This window comes from Pelobates fuscus, chromosome 5 (assembly GCF_036172605.1).
Source record: "Pelobates fuscus isolate aPelFus1 chromosome 5, aPelFus1.pri, whole genome shotgun sequence".
NCBI lineage: Eukaryota > Metazoa > Chordata > Amphibia > Anura > Pelobatidae > Pelobates > Pelobates fuscus.
In genome coordinates this window covers 260,331,531-260,353,401 of record NC_086321.1, presented here as the reverse complement: position 1 = coordinate 260,353,401, position 21,871 = coordinate 260,331,531, and the positions used below count along the sequence as shown (strand labels likewise).

Below are 21,871 nucleotides of genomic sequence, written 5' to 3'. Positions count from 1 at the left end.
CTACAATATGATACATGCATTTACATTACACTGTCAACTAATGTATGACCAGCAGTCTGTAAAAATTTGAGAAGCATCTTCTCAAAAAAAGAAAGAAGTAAACGCCAACTCGAATCAGGGACCAGACAATAGTATTAACTTCAGCAACATTACTCATACAGAGATCAATGTGCACACCTAAACTAGTCTTGCCACTCCCAGTGTTTAGATGAGCACTAATCTGATTTAGTAATATTTGGTCTGCCTGTCTGCCGTCAGGCATTTGGAATCTTCATAAATAAAAGGATTTAGGCAAGTTCAAGTCACAGAGTGTGCCAGGTTCTTGTCAGTATCATCTCGCTTGGAGCTTGGTGGACAGAAAACTCAACAATGATTGAGGTCTACGATGATGTAAGAGATTTTATTCAAATTTTCTCAATATGTTTTGCATGGATATTGAATTTTTAGCAACTGCATAGTATCTGCCATAAGCTATACACAATATTTTTTTCCCTAATATCTGCTAGAGTTTTATGCACTAACATACAAATGTTAATATGAGTCTTATAATGTGATTTCCTTGCATACAAAAAACATAACCTTCTGCCAGGTTTTTTTTTAGGACACCTTCCAAAACAGCATTAAAAAAAATAAACCACTTTAACAATTAAAATTCATTGCTTCGATACTATAATAGCCATCTATTGAAACAAGCCGCATTGTTTTTGTTCTAAGTTACATTTTAGTAGCAAAATGTATTTCTCAGAAAAATCCAACCTATGGCAAAAACACTTAAAATTATAGTGATCCTCTTTGTCCATTTCACATGTAATTGTAAAAAACATGTGAAGAAATAATAAATATATCAATGTATTCATATGGAGACATACGGGGTTATTCACTAAATTAAAGGCAAAAATTAAAAAAAAGTCAGCTATGCTTTTATTTCCTTACTTTTAACTTAAATTTGGAATTCACTGTGAATTTCTCACTTTAATAAATTACGCTGATAGCTTACATCTTTAATGGAATAATACTTGTGTTGAAGGGTAATTTATCAATACTCTATGTAAATTGCTAGTTAGATTAGCTTTCCTATCCTATCATTCATGGCAATATGTAGCAGAATATCATTCTATTTATCTTTATAATGTCAAAAATGATGTAAGCTAAGATGATGCTTACATGTATGTGCTTTAATTTAGTGGTCATTAGATAGAAACGTTTAAGGCAGCATGTTGCACGTCTTGTCTCTCATTCATCAGCAACAATATTTTGCAGCATAACCACCATTTATAAATGTCACAAAATCTATGGATCCAGGGATGGGAGCATTTTTGTGGTTGTATACAAAAACTTATATTTCATATTTAATTAGATTTTTAAATTCATATTCAGACAATTTTCATATCCATGGTTATGGGTAAATATGAATTACGATTATTAGATAACACATAGAGGCTTCTTTGTTATTCACAATTAGGGCAGGTCCAAGGGCTTTTGACGCTCTTGGCAAAGATCCATTTTGTTGCCTCCTCATGATCCTGACGAGTTTTTGTAATTAATTTCTGTTGTAATAAACTGAATTAATTGTAAAAACTAAGCTAAGTAAACCTGCTTGGCATTTTTAACTGTTTATATACACCTGCAAAACTTCTTAAATTGGAAATACTTTCAAAGTTTTTTCAAATACATTTTCAAAATTTTGTTTAAGTGAGTAGACCTGTGCTATTGTATATCTACAACTCTCGGGATACTGATGGAATTAAATTTTGGTGGCCCATGGTTAACATTACAGTGATTCTTAGTTACGTACCATAGCTGGGGGTAAAATGTGATTTTAGTAGTGTTTGTGCTATAAATTCCATACAATGCTATATTTTAAAATATGAAAAATCTTAAATGTGTCTGAGATTGCTATCTGGAAGCTGTTTCTCATGTATTCTTTGCTGTTTCCTTGTTGCCTGGTTAAATGAGTCAGTGCATTACTTAATCCAATGTGCTTGTTGGTGCAAATTATCTGCTTAATGTCTTATTCAGCAGTAGTGGAGCTAGAAGTTCTGCTGCCTCAGGCCTGCCATTGTACATACACACCCTTCTCCTAATGGAATTTCCCATCACATGTTCATACCCACCCATCATGTTCTTTCCCTTTCCAAATCATCATGCCCTAGTTGTCATATAGAAGGGACAGCTATAATATTCTTGTCTTTATGTCCACTGTTAAGTGATTAAACAGAATTTTTTTTTTTTTTAATTCTTTATTTTTTGCTGTGCATGAAATAACATTCGCTTGTCTCCAATGCCACAACAGCATTTACACACATTTGGAAAGAATATTCTCCTTCATTGCTGTACAGCATTCAGAGTAGACGCACAATTTTTACTTATTATCCCCTCACACTTTCTTTGAAGATGTACGCCAGACAGTTATGCTTTAACTGAGGGTGAGTTGTGAGCATGGATAGTAATGCAGTGAACAGAATACGCTTAACTGTCCATGTATCTTCTCGGGCGTAGTCCGCTGGGTAAGCTGGTCAGACGCTTATCGTGAGGTCCAGGGGCAAGCTTGGCATTAATAAGTGAGTTCATTGATGCTGTTCATTATATGCATTTCGCAAACGTGCGTTTGATGATTATCGTGGGGTAAAGCTAGAGCTGGCTTAGGTCCAGGCTGGTGGGGTAAGTTATTGCTGGATGGGTACAGGGTGGGTGGCTTGATGTTCCGGTCCCTGTGGGGCAGGCTATGCCAAGGTCTGCTCACACCTGTGGGGTTGCTTTTTATATTGTCTTCCATAGGATCTCCTTCTATGCGTACCCTATTGTCCCCCTGCGTGATGCCCCTGGCCTGTACCTTTATTTGCTCGGTGCAGTCCGCCAGCATAGCCCTGGGGCAGACTGTCATGGTTGAACTGGCTGTTCGTGCACATGGCTGTCGTGCGGCGGCCATCTTGAGAAGCGCCATGCGGTGGTCACCTCGCGTCCGGGTGGTTACTTGAGCCTGGTTTGGCGAGCTGTTCAGCACCCTTACGGACCGGGGGGGGGGAAGCGAGATGCCGGCTGGAGACCCGGGAGAGCGGCCGTCTTGTCCCGGCTCAAGCTCCCGTGTGCTCCGGGCCCCCATCAGGTCACTGTTGGTGCCGGACAGGGTCTTGAGCGTTATCCCAACATACCCCTGTAGCTAGGGGTCAGCGTGGTCACTTTCCTGGGTGTATATGTGCTGTGGACCTCCAATTAACTCCGTATTTCGGGCCCTGGAGCGGGAGCTCAGACAGAAGGCGTCTGATCCCGTCGGCGGTCAGGCCCCGCCCCCCGATTAAACAGAAATTAGCAAGAAATTAGTTCCCAGTATTGGCAGTTGGCACTGGTTCTGGATTAATGTTGTGAAGTTTATATTATGGTAGTCACAGTGCACAAAAATCACCATCAGCCTATTTGTGTTTTTATTTTGCACCAGTAACTTATCATAATAACATATAGTAAGTTAATAAAATAACAAGCAAAATAATAACATGTAAATTTAAGGCAGTGGCTGAGTGACAGGCAACAGAGGGTTGTAGTCAATGGAGTATATTCGAAGCTTGGGCTTGTCACCAGTGGGGTACCTCAGGGATCTGTACTTGGACCCATTCTCTTTAATATTTTTATTAGTGATATTGCAGAAGGTCTTGATGGTAAGGTGTGTCTTTTTGCGGATGATACTAAGATATGTAACAGGGTTGATGTTCCAGGAGGGATAAGCCAAATGGAAAATGATTTAGGTAAACTAGAAAAATGGTCAGAGTTGTGGCAACTGACATTTAATGTGGATAAGTGCAAGATAATGCATCTTGGACGTAAAAACCCAAGGGCAGAGTACAGAATATTTGATAGAGTCCCAACCTCAACATCTGAGGAAAGGGATTTAGGGGTGATTATTTCTGATGACTTAAAGGTAGGCAGACAATGTAATAGAGCAGCAGGAAATGCTAGCAGAATGCTTGGTTGTATAGGGAGAGGTATTAGCAGTAGAAAGAGGGAAGTGCTTATGCCATTGTACAGAACACTGGTGAGACCTCACTTGGAGTACTGTACACAGTACTGGAGACCATATCTTCAGAAGGATATTGATACCTTAGAGAGAGTTCAAAGAAGGGCTACTAAACTGGTTCATGGATTGCAGGATAAAACTTACCAGGAAAGGTTAAAGGATCTTAACATGTATAGCTTGGAGGGAAGACGAGACAGGGAGGATATAATAGAAACATTTAAATACATAAAGGGAATCAACACAGTAAAGGAGGAGACTATATTTAAAAGAAGAAAAACTACCACAACAAGAGGACATAGTCTTAAATTAGAGGGACAAAGGTTTAAATATAATATTCGGAAGTATTACTTTAGGGTAGTGGATGCATATTAGTATTACTTTAGGGTAGTGGATGCATGGAATAGCCTTCCAGCTGAAGTGCTAGAGGTTAACACCGTAAAGGAGTTTAAGCATGCGTGGGATAGGCATAAGGCTATCCTAACTATAAGATAAGGCCAGGGACTAATGAAAGTATTTAGAAAACTGGGCAGACTAGATGGGCCGAATGGTTCTTATCTGCCAGTAACCTGTGTTTAATATACATTATCCCTCCATAGCCAGTAACCTGTGTTTATTATACATTATCCCCCCATAGCCAGTAACCTGTGTTTAGTATACATTATCCTCCCATAGCGAGTAACCTGTGTTTATTATACATTATCCCCCATAGCCAGTAACCTGTGTTTATTATACATTATTCCCCCCATAGCCAGTAACCTGTGCTTATTATACATTATCTCCCCCCATAGCCAGTAACCTGTGTTTATTATACATTATTCCCCCATAGCCAGTAACCTGTGTTTATTATACATTATTCCCCCCATAGCCAGTAACCTGTGTTTCTTATACATTATCCCCCTATAGCCAGTAACCTGTGTTTATTATACATTATCCCCCCCATAGTCAGTAACCTGTGTTTATTATACATTATCCCCCCCATAGTCAGTAACCTGTGCTTATTATACATTATCTCCCCCATAGCCAGTAACCTGTGTTTATTATACATTATCCTCCCATAGCCAGTAACCTGTGTTTATTATACATTATCCCTCCGTAGCCAGTAACCTGTGTTTATTATGCATTATCCTCCCATAGCCAGTAACCTGTGTTTATTATACATTATCCCTCCATAGCCAGTAATCTGTGTTTATTATACATTATCCCCCAAAGTCATTTATCGTTGGACCTAGGCAGCATGATGTCTTAGGACGGCCTAGAGAGTGAGTGAGTGAGTGAATAATATAATATATATGTTCAGAAACATATTAGTAATATATGTAAATCGGGTTCATGCAAAGAGGGTGAAAAGGTATTAAAGAAAAACACACTTATTGCATCAAATTTACAAAGCCAAACTTTTAAAAGCTTTCCTCATTTCCTTCTCGGGATGAGGAATGAATCGGTTGTAGACTGAGGATTTCCATCTGCCCAATCTTTTAATAATATGCACTGGAGTGTCAGTGTTGAAGGAGACCGAAGCTGCCCGTATCTAAATGAAAGACCCGAGACATGGATACAACCCAATCTTAGGAGTAGTGTTCTGATGTAGAAGATGAATTTAGCCGTAGTCAGAGGGATTCAGTGAGAGTAGTGGTGAAATGTGTGTGGCATGACTGAGTGTGGGTAAGTAAGAGTCAAGTATTTAAACTGGGCACTAGTTCTAGGTGGGATAAAGTGGTATAGCGGATGGATGAGTAGTTTGGTTCGTTTTAGAGGTGTCACGATTCCGGGGAACCCAACACGCTAACGCACACACAGACACACACACAGAAAGTGTGCAGTACCGGTCCTTAGAGTGGCCGGGCTAAGCACACACAGAATAGTCAGGAGACAAGCCGAGTAAGGGGAACCAGAAAACAGAATAACGAGAAACAAGCCGAGGTCAAAGGGTAGGAGAAAGTCACAAAGTCAGTATAACAAGCCAGAGAGTACGTAACCAGAAAGCACACGTTCACAATCAATACTATGAAGCAAAGACCACAACAGGGCACAGAAAGACAGGAAAGGTAAGTATTTAAATCCTAGCCTGAATCCTGGTTGGCTAACCACCAATCAGTATTAACAAACACACGTGGGGGATATCTATACCCCCCACTGTGTTTGTTGCACTGTAGCTTTAACGCCGGGTCACTTAGATAATAGTGCCGGCTCCCAGCGTGCAGCGTTAGACATGCTGCCGCTGGGAGGAGGAGAGGAGGACGCGAGCGGCGTGTCAAGAGGAGAGGACGCCGCTCGCTTATCGGTGAAGGAAACTGATTGCTATTATATTACAGTCAAAAAAGTTTATTTTTTTTTAAATGCAAGCTATTGTGACACCAGATATGAGTGGTGGCACTGGGACCACCTTAAAAATATTGGATATCGCTAAAAATCATGATCACTATATACTTTCTCTACAAACCTCTTGTCAGGGCTCCGCGGGCGGCGGTGAGGGGAGGCTGCAATCCTCTCGCAGCACTCACCCTCGGTCCGTCGCCGCCGCCCGCGGAGCCCTGACAAGAGGTTTGTAGAGAAAGTATATAGTGATCAGGATTTTTAGCGATATCCAATATTTTTAAGGTGGTCCCAGTGCCACCACTCATATCTGGTGTCACAATAGCTTGCATTTAAAAAAAAATAAACTTTTTTGACTCTAATATAATAGCAATCAGTTTCCTTCACACGTGTGCGTTTCAGGGCCTGCCAGGGCACAGTGTCACACCAGTGCAACTCATATCTGGTGTAACAGTAGTGTATATTTTAAAAAAAATACAGGGGGCTTGTTGTCACCTTTCGGGGACCCTTGGTGTTGTACGTGGTTGGGTGGAGGAAGAGACCTTCAATGACATCAGTGAGGACAAGGAACGGGACATGGCTAGCTTGGTATCCAACCTTGTGCAAATGGGGAGTTTGCGGTTGTGCAAATGGACTTTTGCGGTTGTTTGCGGTGTGTTAAACGGGGAGATTGGTCTGTCACTGTGAAGCGGGCGTAACCCTTACACTACCTGATCGATACAACATCATACCTGATGTTTTAAAGCACGTTATTCCAAACAATTTAGGAATGTTTGGTGATTTATGCCCTTTATGGATTAAAACCAGACTCTGCATGAACTATGTAATTTTCCATGGGAGTTTTGCCATGGATCCCCCTCCGGCATGCCACAGTCCAGGTGTTAGTCCCCTTGAAACAACTTTTCCATCACTATTGTGGCCAGAAAGAGTCCCTGTGGGTTTTAAAATTCGCCTGCCTATTGAAGTCTACGGCGGTTCGCCCGTTCACGAACATTTGCGGAAGTTCGCGTTCGCTGTTCGCGAACGGAAAATGTCATGTTCGCGACATCACTAACCCAAGGATTAGAATTCTGTCTGTTCTAGAATTGTACTGCGTTAATATACAACTCAACATATTGAGTGAAATACATTTTTTCATCAACATCACATCTCTGCTTGATCCTGGGAAAATCTATCAATTTGGGTTGCAGATTATTTTATGTGGAGAAACTAATGCATGAAACTAACTAATTTCATTGTGTTTTAATGTTTAATTTCCTTCTTTTTTTTTATTTCAGGATGACCTAAGAGATAAAGTAAAGCAGTGTCCAGGAAGACTTTGTGTAATTTCTTTCAATTCAGTAGGATGTGGAGCATGCAAGCAAACAACAAAATTGCTTGAAGTAAGCAGAAATACATTCAGATAATTCCTTGATATCTTTGTTTTGGGATAACATAAGGTCAGCTGGGATTTTAATTTTACTGGAAATTATTAAATAGCATATTTCCATTTATGCTTTATATACCTGGGAATCCTATGCTGTTTTAACACATTGATCCATACTGACACCTACACACAATGATCCATACTGACCAGGGTGACCAGATTTTGAAAATGAAAAAACGGAACATCCATTAGTGATACAAAAATAGCAAAAATAAAATAAAATAACAAAAAACCCAGAGAAATACATACAAATTATAAGTATTTAACCTATTCCTGGCCAGACGCGGCTGTTACAGCTCATCCCCTTCCTGGTACTCAAATGAGTGTTTTTTCATTTACATTTTGTAGGAGCATGATCAGAGCACACACATACCCTAGATTAGGGCCATCTTAACAGCATAATAGGCCCCCAGGGAAATACACTACATACACACAGACTGCTAAGTACACACACAGACAGACTGCCGAATACATACACACACAGACTGCTGAATACACACACATAGTCTGCTGAATAAACAAACACATACAGACTGCTGAATACACACAATGACAGACTGCTGAATATACACAGACTGCTGAATATACATAGACTGCTAAATATGCAAACACATAGACAGATGAATACATGCAGACTGCAAATCAAACACACACACACACACATTATGCTGAATACACGCACAATGACTGCTGAATGCACAAACACATACTGCTGAATACACACAGACTGTTACACACAGACTGCTAAAAACATGCACACAGACTGCTGAATACACACACCCAGACAGACTGCTGAATACACACAGACAGACAGACTGCTGAATACACACAGACAGCTGAATACACACATTCCGACTGCTGTATACGCTCACACTCACACATACTGCTGAATACACACACACAGATTGCTGAATAAACATACACACTGGCTGCTGAATACATACACACAGACTGTTGAATACACACACATACACACACAGGCTGCTGAATACACACACATACTGCTGAATACACACACACACTTGCACAGGCTGCTGAATACACCCACACATACTACTGAATACACACCCACACATACTACTGAATACACACACACATACGGCTGAATAAACACACACACAGACTGCTGAATACATAAACACATACTGCTGAATAAACACACACACAGACTGCTGAATACATACACACTGGCTGCTGAATACATACACACAGAGTGCTGAATACACACACACACACAAAGGCGTCTGAATACATAAACACAGACTGCTGAATACACACACACACAGGCTGCTGAATACATACACACAGACTGCTGAATACACACACACACATGCTGCTGAATACACACACACATACTGCTGAATACACACACACAGACAGCTGAATACAAACACAGACTGCTGAATACACGCACAGGCTGCTGAATATACACACCCAGGCTGCTGAATACACACACAGACTGCTGAACACACACACACACACACACAGGCTGCTGAATACATACACAAAGGCTGCTGAATACATACATACACAGACTGCTGAATACATATACACAGACTGCTGAATACACACAAAGACATGATGCTAAATATACACAGACTGCTGCATATACACAGACTGCTAAATATACAACACATAGACAGCTGAAAACATACAGACTGCTAAACACACACACACACACACACAATACTGAACACACACACACATACTGCTGAATACATACTCACAGACTGCTGAATACACACACATGCTGCTGAATACATACACACAGGCTGCTGAAAACACACACACTGGCTGCTGAATACACACACACATACTGCTGAATACACACACACAGACAGCTGAATACAAACACAGCCTGCTGAATACACACCCAGGCTGCTGAATACACACACAGACTGCTGAACACACACACACACACACAGGCTGCTGAATACATACACAAAGGCTGCTGAATACATACATACACAGACTGCTGAATACATATACACAGACTGCTGAATACACACAAAGACATCATGCTGAATATACACAGACTGCTGCATATACACAGACTGCTAAATATACAACACATAGACAGCTGAAAACATACAGACTGCTAAACACACACACACACAATACTGAACACACACACACACACACAGACTGCTGAATACATACTCACAGACTGCTGAATACACACACATGCTGCTGAATACATACACACAGGCTGCTGAAAACACACACACACAGGCTGCTGAATACACACCCACACATACTGCTGAATACACACACACAGACTGTTGAACACACACAGACTGCTGAATAAACACACACAGACTGCTGTTTAAACACACACTGGCTGCTGAATACATACACACAGACTGCTGAATACACAGACACACACATATTGCTATATACACACAGACAGGCTGCTGAATACATACACAAAGGCTGCTGAATACACACACAGCCTGCTGAATACACACACAGACTGCTGAATACACACACACAGGCTGCTGAAAACATACACACAGACTGCTGAATACACACACAGACTGCTGAATACACACACACAGGCCGCTGAATACATACACACAGAGACTGCTGAATACACACACATACTGCTAAATAAACACACAGACTGCTGAAAACACACACACAGGCTACTGAAAACACACACACAGGCTGCTGAATACATATACACAGACTGCTGAATACACAGACAGACTGCTGAATACACACAAAGACAGGATGCTGAATATACACAGACTGCTGAATATACACAGACTGCTAAATACACAGACAGACTGCTGAATACACACAAAGACAGGATGCTGAATATACACAGACTGCTGAATATACACAGACTGCTAAATATTCAACACACAGACAGCTGAAAACATACAGACTGCTAAACACACACACACACAATGCTGAATACACACACATGCACACACACAGACTGCTGAATACATACTCACAGACTGCTGAATACATACTCACAGACTGCTGAATACACACACACATGCTGCTGAATACACACACACATACTGCTGAATACACACACAGACTGCTGAATACACACACAGATTGCTGAATACACACACAGACTGCTAAATACACACACAGACTGCTAAATACGCACACAGGCTGCTGAATACACACACACAGGCTGCTGAATACACACACACACAGACTGCTGAACACACACACACAGGCTGCTGAATATATACACAGACTGCTGAATACACACAAATACATGGTGCTGAATATACACAGACCGCTGAATATACATAGACTGCTAAATATGTAAACACATGGACAGATGAATACATGCAGACTGCAAATCAAACACACACACATCATGTTGAATACACGCACACTGACTGCTGAATGCAAAAACACATACTGCTGAATACACACAGACTGTTACACACAGACTGCTAAAAACATGCACACAGACTGCTGAATACACACACCCAGACAGACTGTTGAATACACACAGAGAGACAGACTGCTGAATACACACACACACACACACAGACTGCTGAATAAACATACATACTGGCTGCTAAATACATACACACAGACTGCTGAATACACATACACACACACACACAGAGACTGCTGAATACACACACACACAGGCTGCTGAATACACACACACACACAAACTGCTGAATACACATCCACACATACTTCTGAATACACACACACGCACACACACAGACTGCTGAATACATACTCACGAACTGCTGAGTACACACACACAGACTGCTGAATAAACACAAACACAGGCTGCTTAATACACACACACAGACTGCTGAATACACACACACACAGACTGCTGAATACACACACACACAGACTGCTGTGTACACACACAGACTGCTGAATAAACACAAACACACAGGCTGCCTAATACACACACACAGACTTCTGAATAAATACACACACAATGCTGAATACACACACGCACACACACAGAGACTGCTGAATACATACTCACAGACTGCTGAATAAACACACACACAGAATGCTGAATACACACACAGACTGCTGAATACAAACAGAGACTGCGGAATACACACAGTCTGTTACACACAGACTGCTAAAAACATACACACAGACTGCTGAATACACACACACACACACATACAGACAGCTGAATACACACACACACACACACACACAGACTGCTGAATACACACACACAGACTGCTGAATACACACACACAGGCTGCTGAATACATACACACAGGCTGCTGAATGGACACACAGACTGCTGAATACACACACTCAGATTGCTGAATACACCCACACCCACACATCCTGCTGAATACACACACACAGGCTGCTGAATACACACACAGGCTACTGAAAACATACACACAAGCTGCTGAATACACACACAGAGGATGCTGAATACACACACACACACACACACATACTGTTGAATACACACACAGTGTGTGGAGGGTGCTGTTTGTGTTTGTGTGGTGGGAGCTCTGTGTGGGTGTGTGGAGGGGGTGCTGTGTGTGTGTGTGTGTGTGTGTGTGTGTGGTGGGGATGCTGCATGTGTGTGTAGAGGGGGTGCTGTGTGTGTGTGTGTGTGTGTGTGTAGGGGGTGCATGTTTTCTTCTTTTTAACATAGAATGTGATGGCAGATAATCTTCTTTTAAATGTAGTCTCCTCCTTTCCTGTGTTGATTGCCTTTATGTATTTAAATGTTTCTATCATGTCCCCCCTATCTCATCTTTCCTCCAAGCTAAACATGTTAAGTTCCTTTAACCTTTCCTTGTAAGTTTTTCACTGCAATCCATAAACCAGTTTAGTAGCCCTTCTCTGAACTCTCTCTAAAGTATCAATATCCTTTTGAAGATACAGTCTCCAGTACTGCATACAATACTCCAAGCGAGGTCTCACCAGTGTTCTGTACAATGGCATGAGCGATTCCCTTTTTCTACTGCTAATACCTCTCACTATACAACCAAGCATTCTGCTGGCATTTCCTGCTGCTCTATTATATTGTCTGCCTACCTCTAAGTCATCAGAAATAATTACCCCTAAATCCCTTTCCTCAATGTTGAGGTTAGGACTCTATCAAATATTCTGTACTCTGCCTTTGTTTTTTTTTTTTGTTTTTTTTTGCTTTTTAAAAATTCTTTATTTTTGTTGTGCAGGTGAGTACATAGCATTGTCATACGCCACAACATCGTACATTTATAGTTAAACATAGATAGGTTAAACAGTGGCATGGAAAATTTGCACATTTTTTGTTTTAAAAACATAATAAAGTAGGCAGAGATGTCTAAACGATAACAATCTGTTAGAGAACAACCGTGTTTGCAGCATCCTGACAGTATTGGCACTCAGAGTTACACTCAGAGAACATAAGAAATAATTTTGTGACATGGCATAAGCATTTGAACCATTCTGGGTTGCTGTGTCATGAAGATTAATGTGTCTGGTAGCAACTGGTTAACCCTTAGTTTACCTTAAGGTTTCAAAAGGCTGTCTAGTGTTCATAGTATAAGCTAGCATGCAACTGAAACATCTCTAACATAGGAATTCTAAGTCATGGGTTGTATTAAAATATTTACTAAAACGTAAAAGGAATAGTGAGAGATATGCTAAATGGTGAGAAAAAAGCACACAGGAAAAAATATATATAAAATGAAGGGTATATACGAAGAGATGAGTAATAGGGATAAAACCAATTAAATCCACCTCTCTAGGGTTACCAGAGGTCTGTGGTAAGGGTATCCCTAGTCTCTAGACCTTCAGTCTCATGTAAACAAATAGCTCTCAAATAGCTGTCTAAAGTGATATGAGTTATATGCTCAATAGCTAATGATTGGTAATTAAGCATGCCACATTAACTCCACAGGATACAAATGTAACAATATGAGAACAAACAGAAAAAGTTGCAATCTCCAACTTTGTGTTTATAAACTCTTATGGAAATGTATATAACACTGGCTACAACAGAGCCTAGTGTAATCATCCAGAGGCAAAAGTCAAACACAAAGGAATAGTGAGAGATATGCTAAACAGTGAGAAATACGCACAGGAAAAAATTTATAAAGTGAAGGGTATATATACAAGGGGATAGGTGATAGGGATATATACAAATGACTCCACCTCTCTATAAATACTAGAGGTATCTGGTAAAGGTGTCCCTAGTCTCTAGACCAGGGATAGGCAACCTTTGGCACTCCAGATGTTGGGGACTACATCCCCCATAATGCTCTTACTTTCCCCACTACTGAAGTAAGGCTTACTGGACTATAATTGCCCGACTCCTCCCTATTACCTTTCTTGTGAATGGGCACAACATTTGCTAACTTCCAATCTTCTGGGACTACTCCTGTTAACAATGATTGGTTAAATAAATCTGTTCATGCTTTTGCTAGTACACCACTAAGCTCTTTTAATAACTTTGGGTGTATTCCATCATGTCCCATTGATTTATTTGTCTTTACTTTTGACAGTTGAAATAGAACCTCTTCCTCTGTGTGTGGGAGGTGTAGTGTGTGTAGTGATTCAGTGTGTGTGGGGGGGTGCTGTGTGTGTGTGGGGGGGGTGCTGTGTGTATGTGAGGTGGTGTAGTGTGTATAGGGTTTTAGTGTGTGTGTGTGTGGAGCGGGTGCTGTGTCTGGAGCGGTGTAGTGTAAGCAGGGTTCAATTTTGGTGGGCGGTGCTGTGTGTGGAAGGGGTGTAGTGTGTGGAAGGGGTGTAGTGTGAGTAGAGGTTCAGTGTGTGCTTACAATACTCCAAGTGAGGTCTCACCAGTGTTCTGTACAATGGCATGAGCACTTCCCTTTTTCTACTGCTAATACCTCCCCCTATACAACCAAGCATTCTGCTGGCATTTCCTGCTGCTCTATTACATTGTCTGCCTTTTATATACAAACATATATATATATATTTTTTATTTTATTTATTTTTTTTTATTTTAACTAATATAACTAATTTATATGACCCCTTCCTTCTTCCTACCTTTGGCCAGGGAGGGAGGGGGGACTTTTGAATCCTCCGTGGTCCAGTGGTGGTGTGTGCAGCTCAGCCTGCAGCTCACCATGAAGCCTGAGCACTAGAGGGCGATAGGGATCAGGTTGTCGACCCCTGATCTAGATGGACCATCAAATAGTGCAAACAGGGAAATGACCAATAATAATGACATTTTAGAGAAAATCTTGGGTTGTGAGGTTTCTTATTATTTAAGCTCTGTAGGTAATAGATGTTTCCTTTATGCTCATTTATTATTCTAAAATACAAATAACCTTTGTGGACCGACACACATTTGGAATAAACAGGAACACATTTGAAGCTTTAAGGACTCCATCTTCATCAATATAAGGCACATTTGCATTTAATACTATGCATACACGAGACTGTGTATATGTGACCCAATGACAATAGCTCTGATATAACTTTACCCCCTCATGCACATTTCAACTCCAACTTTAGTGTGGGTATTTTGGGACACGTTGGTGTTTCCCCTCAGCATCCATAGAGTCCACTAGGGCACTGGGACATGTCCAGGCTTTAGAATATGACCTTCCTTAGCTTTCATCCCAGAACTAATATTGGCACTAATCATTTTTATATGTGGGTCTGCCTATTTACTTTGATACATGAGGCAATGCAATAAATATATTATTAATGTAGAACCTATTTCAATTAGAGTATTGCAAATATGTTAAAAATGTTTCTTAAAAATGTTTCTTTGTGTATTTTACAGGGATTGAGTGAACAGATGCGTGATGTTACTTTTCTTAAAGTCGATGTCAAAAAAGCAGATGTGAGTGGTAAAAAAACCATACGAACAAACGTAGCAAATAAATTGATGCCCAAATGACCTAACATGTACATCAATGCAGAATGTGCTTTAGTTTTATGCATAAAGAAATTTAAAAATATCACTGAATACTCTTTAATTTACTTTTCATACTCTGCTCTGTTTCATTTGTAGGAGTTTGTTCAAAAGTATAAAATCAGTGGGGTCCCGGCTTTCATGTTTTTGATTGATGGAGTGCTTGTAAGTACATTTGCACAAGCAGTAAAACAGTTACGGTATATGGTATCAGACCCTAAAGGTCCGAATATGGTCAATTGCATGCTGTCAAAACAATCAAGATTTTAAAGATCTCCTTGCAAAAATAGAATGAGGTACTTCTTTAACAACATCAAGGTGATAGTGAGCTTACAAGTATAATTAAAGGAACACAAACATGTATTCCTGGCCCAGCAGTGTTAAAACCAGCATTAATGTGTCTTACCCTCACTTAACCCCCTTAGAAAGGGTTAAAACATACTGGTGCTGGCCCCGCCCCCGAACCGCCTCTTTGACTGACATAATCAGAATTGGTATTCTCAGACAATCTAATGCTTTCTTGCATTGGATTTCCTGAGATTGTCAAGGAGATAGGGTGGGGGCAGGTCAAATGCCACCCTGGCCAGTCAGCATCTCCTCATAGATCAATGCATTTCTATGAGGAAAATTCAGCGTCTCAATGCACACTGTGCAGCGCTGCCCAATTAAGCACCTCCAGTCGCCATCTGAGGAGTGGCCACTGAAGGTGTTCCTAGGCTTTAATATAAACACTGCCTTTTCTCTGAAAAGACAGTGTTTGCATGAAAATGTCCACAGGGACTGTCTATACTCAATAGAACAACTACATCAAGCTGTAGTTATTCTGGTGACTATAGTGTCCCTTTAAGCAAAGCATTCCCTTATGGCACAATGTTTTCAGGATCAGTTAATGATGGCAGCAAACTTTGGTCATTAACCAGCTAGCCATTGAAAGCAACTCTTTTGTCTCTCAGGGTGTCCTGCTCCACTTGGTAACAGTTAATTACAATAGGAGTTGTAATCACCTTTCTACTATGTGCCTTTTAGGATGCTCAGCACTTCTATGTGAGGGTTTACATGTTCATGTAGCTATAAGGCAAGCATAACAGCAGCATTATTATCATACCCATTTGTAACAAAATCACGTGGGAGTGGGAGCACCTCATTGTGCCTCAAAATACTGAAACAAGCATGAGACCCCTTGTTTGAAAACAGTAATATCTCCTCTTTCAAATACATGGTCGTGTCAGTATTAGATGGTTTTGTTACAATTATTTTATGTTTGTTGTTAAAATTATTCTTATTATTTTACTTTGCTTAGTGGCTTCAGACAGCGGTATGATAATAATAATAATGATTATTATTTTTGATAATTACTTATTAATATTACAGACTTTTGTAAAGTTTAAAATATATGCTGTATTTTGCAGTTAGTTATTCTCTTCCTATGCATTGCATTTTGTGTAAAAATTGTAAATTGGTACAAAATAATAATACTACATTCTATCTAACTTTCAGTTACTACCTGTTATTGAAAACATATGAACAATCTACAATCAATAATGTCAGATGTATAGTGTCATTTAAAATTAAAAAAAAGGATAAAACACTATTGGGGAGATTTATCAAGGCAAAATAAGTGCTATTTCAGACTCAAAGTGCTAAATGTTGAGAAACATTCTATTAGTTTACATGGCGATTCCTTCTTAATTAGCACTTTGCCCCAGAATTACTTAAATTGTTGCCCAAATAAATTCCCCCATACTTTCAATCTGGGCCAAGGGTCAAATTGTTCCCGAAGGACCATCTCTTTGATTACATTACTGGAGATAAGCTCTGAGCATCTTGAATAAATTATCTTTTGTCCTCAACTGGTCCACTAATATACCTCATGTCCTACATCTCACTGGGTCCACAGACACAGTGACAGAATGCTCCATTCATTACACAGTGGGGAGACAAACTGTACACTAGTCAGTTCTAAATTTCCGCGTACCTGCGGCAAAAGAAAGTTTAATGCCATTGTGTTTGTGTTTGGTGTCTGTATGGGTGGGATGCAGAATATATTTCAGCAAGTGGTTTTAAATATGTGTGATATTTCGTGTTGCATGTGTGTGTGGGTAAATGTGGGAGTACATTTGGGAAGCATGGCAATCACTATGTGCTCATGCAATTTAAGTATAGTGTGTAAGGCAGTGTGCTATAATGTCATGAGTTCTGTGTAGCTATGTTTACTTGTGTTTTCCACTATCCCCTTCTCCCCCAATCTGTTTATATTTCTCTGCATCAGTCTCCTTTTCTATTCAGCAAGTGTTAAAACATTTTCACCATATACCCACACTCCGCCCAATTTAGAATTTGCATCACCCATGTTTTTTTTTTTTTTTTAATTAGTGCAGACATGAAACAGACCTTAGATGCAATTTGCAAGTTGGTGTGAAGTCCTTATAAACTTTACATTTACATTTGATACATGGTTTCTTTTCTTGAGCTGTGCATTTTTAGCACAAAGTTGGTGGCATTTGTATCTGAAGTCGGTGGCATTGTTTGATCAGGACTTTTGAGTCAAAATTGCAAGGATCTTGCAGCACATGTAGCACTGTTGATATGCATTGTAAAATGTGGACCACAAGGAATTGTATAAAACAGGGCAGGGCACCACAAACAAAAATAGTAATAATGTAGTTACCACTTGAATGAGTATCCCTTTAAAGGGAGAAAAAGAGGGAATCATATCATAGGATAAGTAATACAAAATGCATATGGCCCTTATAGTGTGGGTACTCCAGGATAATGGTACACATTCTGACAAGTAAAGCAGTCAAGAACAAGACTGCATATCGCAGGGCTGTGAGATTAAACAGCTGGCTGTGAGTCATAAGCCATGGCAAAATTGCTGGGCACAGTGGTACTTTGTGTTTCTTTCTACCCTAAACACCCTTGTGTGTCTCTTTGTTCCCCAGACTCTTTGTGGGTCTTTTTCTTCCTTTCCCCAGTCCCTTTGTGTGTCTTGCCAGCCTCTCTGTGTGCATATTCCCCAGTGCCTTTTGCATATTTATTTCTCCCCATCCCCAGTATGTCTCTTTCTCCACCAGCTACTTTTGTGTGTCTCTTCCCGAGCACTTTTTATGTCTCTCTTCCTCCAGTCACTTTTATTTGTCTCCCCACCAGTCCCTTTTGTATGTCTCTTGCCCTCAGTCCCTTTTGTGTGTCTAGTTTACACTTCCCCAGCCCCTCTAGGGCCGCCATCAGGGGGTGACAACCATGACGGTTGTCACGGCCCCGGCGGCCACGTGGAGCTGCGAAACTGCGCAGGTGCATCTGCACCGTCCTCCCAGCTTACTACACATGGGAGGAGAGGGAGAGCGGAGGAGAGGGAGAGCAGAGGACAGGAGAGGACACCATCCACTCCCATCATCCCCAGCCACCCTCCTGCAACTTAAAGGTAAGAGGAGGGTGGCTGATAAATTAAGTGTGTGTGTATATGTATGTGTCTGCAAGTATGTGTGTATGTATGTCAGTATGCATGTATGTCTGTGTGTGTGTATTTCAGTATGTATATATGTCTGTGTGCGTGTGTGTATGTATGTCAGTATGTATGTCTCTGTGTATGTCAGTATGTCAGTATGTATAAATGTCTGTGTGTGTATGTCTGTGTGTATGTCAGTATGTATATATGTCTCTGTGTGTGTGTATGTCTGTGTGTGTCAGTATGTATATATGTCTGTGTGTGTGTCAGTATGTATGTATGTATGTATGTATGTATGTCTGTATGTATGTGTGTATGTCAGTGTGTGTGTATGTCAGTATGTATGTCTGTATGTGTGTGTGTTTCAGTATGTATGTATGTCAGTATGCATGTATGTCTGTGTGTGTATGTCAGTATGTATATATATCTGTATGTCTGTATGTATGTATGTATGTATGTGTGTGTATGTATATATCTATCAGTATGTATGTCAGTATGCATGTATGTATGTGTGTGTATGTCAGTATGTATGTATGTCTGTGTATGTGTCTGCAAGTATGTATGTATGTGTATGTGTGTGTCAGTATGTATGTGTGTATGTATGTATGTATGTATGTGTGTGTATGTCAGTATGTTAGTATGTCTGTATGTGTGTATGTGTCGATCTGTATGTGTGTATGTCAGTATGTATATATGTCGGTATGTATGTCTGTGTGTGTGTATGTCATTATGTATGTGTGTATGTATATATTTTTATCAGTATGTATGTCAGTATGCATGTATGTCTGTGTGTGTATGTCAGTATGTCTGTGTGCATGTATATATCTATCTGTGTGTGTGTGTGTATATCAGTATGTATGCCATTCTGTATGTATGTCAGTATGTATTTATGTGTATGTATGTCAGTTTGTCAGTATGTATGTATGTCTGTATGTGTGTGTGTCAGTATGTGAGTATGTATGTATTTCAGTATGTGTGTGTATCTGTGTATGTGTCTATATGTGTGTATGTCTGTTTCAGTATTTGTGTCTGTTAGTATGTGTGTATCTTTCTGTGTGTGTGTGTCTGTGTCCTTTTGTGTCTGTGTGTGTGTATTCCTGTGGGCGGGATTTGGAGGCGGGGCTTGGAGGTGGACACCTGGGGGCCCAGACTTTGAGCTGTGTTAGTGGCCCCACAATTTATGATGGCGGCCCTGAGCCCCTCTGTGTGTTTCCTATTCCCCCAGCATCTATTGTGTGTCTCTTTCACCCCTTCACCAGCTCCTCTGTGTTTATCTTCCCACCAGCACCATGTCTCTCCTCACCCCAGCCCCTGTGTGTGTCTCTTTTTTTCCCTTTCCTGGTTCCTTTTGTTTTCTTTACTACTCTTCCCCTGGTATGCCTGCTTAACTCATTGTAGCATCGCCTCGCAGACCACGGTAGAGGATCTTCTGTATCCTCTACTGCAGTCCACATGACCACGCTCCATGAAGTCACTGGCAGAATGGGGAGCTCTGTGAACCTGCCAGTCACCCGATCATTGCTCCCCCCCAGATTGGTGTGCCCAAAGGTGGCTGCCTGTCCTGCCTTATAGTTGCGCCGGCCCTGTTGATCTATGTGCAATCTATGAATTTTGCTTCAAAAGCTGAATTGGACTGATTGTAAGCTATTAATAATGTGAAATGTTCCTAGGTGTATATAATTAACAGTTATGCTTATTTTTCCAGGAATTATTATATTTCCTTATTAATTATTAATGTTCAGAGCACTAATGTAAAGAAATCTGAATATCCTAGTATGTTCACAATAGCATACATTTTTAAGCTATAACTAAGCATAATTGTCCCCTTCCTTTCATTTTTTTTACAGGCTGAATGTTTTCAAGGAGGCAACACGGATTATCTAAGAAAAACGGTTGAAAGGCTGTATTCCCAGTGCTAATAGTTTTCTGATCCTAGATGTTACTGCAACCCAACTTCACATGAACAATGCCTTGGGATTATGCCAAGACTCTCCTGAAAATTAAATAAAGTAATTAAAATAAGAATCTGTAAAAATGTAACTTGTTTTTCAAGGAAATAGTGGATTGAAGAGGAGCCATCACTTATCAGGAATTATAATAGTATACTTACTTATCCCGTATATTTAACATTATAAAAAATGTGAGGTCTGAAAAATACAGGTAAATGGGACTGCATACGTCTTAGCTTTCTGTTAATCAATGTTTTAAGATGGGCCCTTTGCACTTGTCAGTCAACATAGAGAAAGGAAGAAAAACTGAAACAATCAGGGTAATCAATAAAGTGAGAATTTTATTGTCTGGAAATCAAGGTCTATATTGCAAGAATGAAGATTTAGTCTAAGGTAAAGGAAGGACCATAAAGAGGGAGCATTCTATGCCCAAAGAGGTGGTCTTATCAGAGTCTGTACATATATTTAAAGAAACACTATAGGCACCCAGACCACTTTATCTCAATGAAGTTTTCTGTTTGCAATGCCCCCTTGTTTTAACCTTGCTGTATAAAATATTGCAGGGTTTAAATACCTCTAGTGGTGCTTCCACAGAAATAGCCAAGTAAAGCTTGGCTCTTTCTGTCAGATGGTATGTACACTAGCCTCCTAATGCCATACTATAGAAAATTATTGGATTGGCTGAAATCCTTAATCTTTATGAATTCTGCCAATGAAGCGGGGCCAGCCATAGAGAGAGAGCAGCGCTATATGGACGAAAAGGTAAGTTACAGATGTGAGAAAGGTTAAACTTTATGGCTGGTAGTCTGTATTTAGCCTATATAACCATGTAAAGTGAGTTCACACTAAATTTGTAATTTTAGGC

The 21,871-nt window shown here is 40.2% G+C and overlaps 1 protein-coding gene across 1 annotated transcript; it reads left to right on the top strand.

Annotated features, from left to right (window-relative positions):
- Nucleotides 1-275: 275 nt before the first annotated feature.
- LOC134611400 (thioredoxin-1-like) lies at nucleotides 276-21,361 on the top strand. The gene is made up of 5 exons (XM_063455264.1): nucleotides 276-390; nucleotides 7,600-7,704; nucleotides 15,478-15,537; nucleotides 15,709-15,774; nucleotides 20,905-21,361. The coding sequence occupies exons 1-5, from the start codon at nucleotides 370-372 to the stop codon at nucleotides 20,974-20,976; spliced, it is 324 nt and encodes a 107-aa protein (XP_063311334.1). The 5' UTR covers nucleotides 276-369; the 3' UTR covers nucleotides 20,977-21,361.
- Nucleotides 21,362-21,871: the final 510 nt, after the last annotated feature.

What these genes read in the sequence shown, in the direction of transcription:
- LOC134611400 (XM_063455264.1), top strand. Translation starts at nt 370, where the DNA reads ATGATTGAGGTCTACGATGAT. An exon ending in AAACAACAAAATTGCTTGAA is followed by an intron (nt 7,705 to 15,477) that starts GTAAGCAGAAAT and finishes TGTATTTTACAG; the next exon opens with GGATTGAGTGAACAGATGCG. An exon ending in TCGATGTCAAAAAAGCAGAT is followed by an intron (nt 15,538 to 15,708) that starts GTGAGTGGTAAA and finishes TTTCATTTGTAG; the next exon opens with GAGTTTGTTCAAAAGTATAA.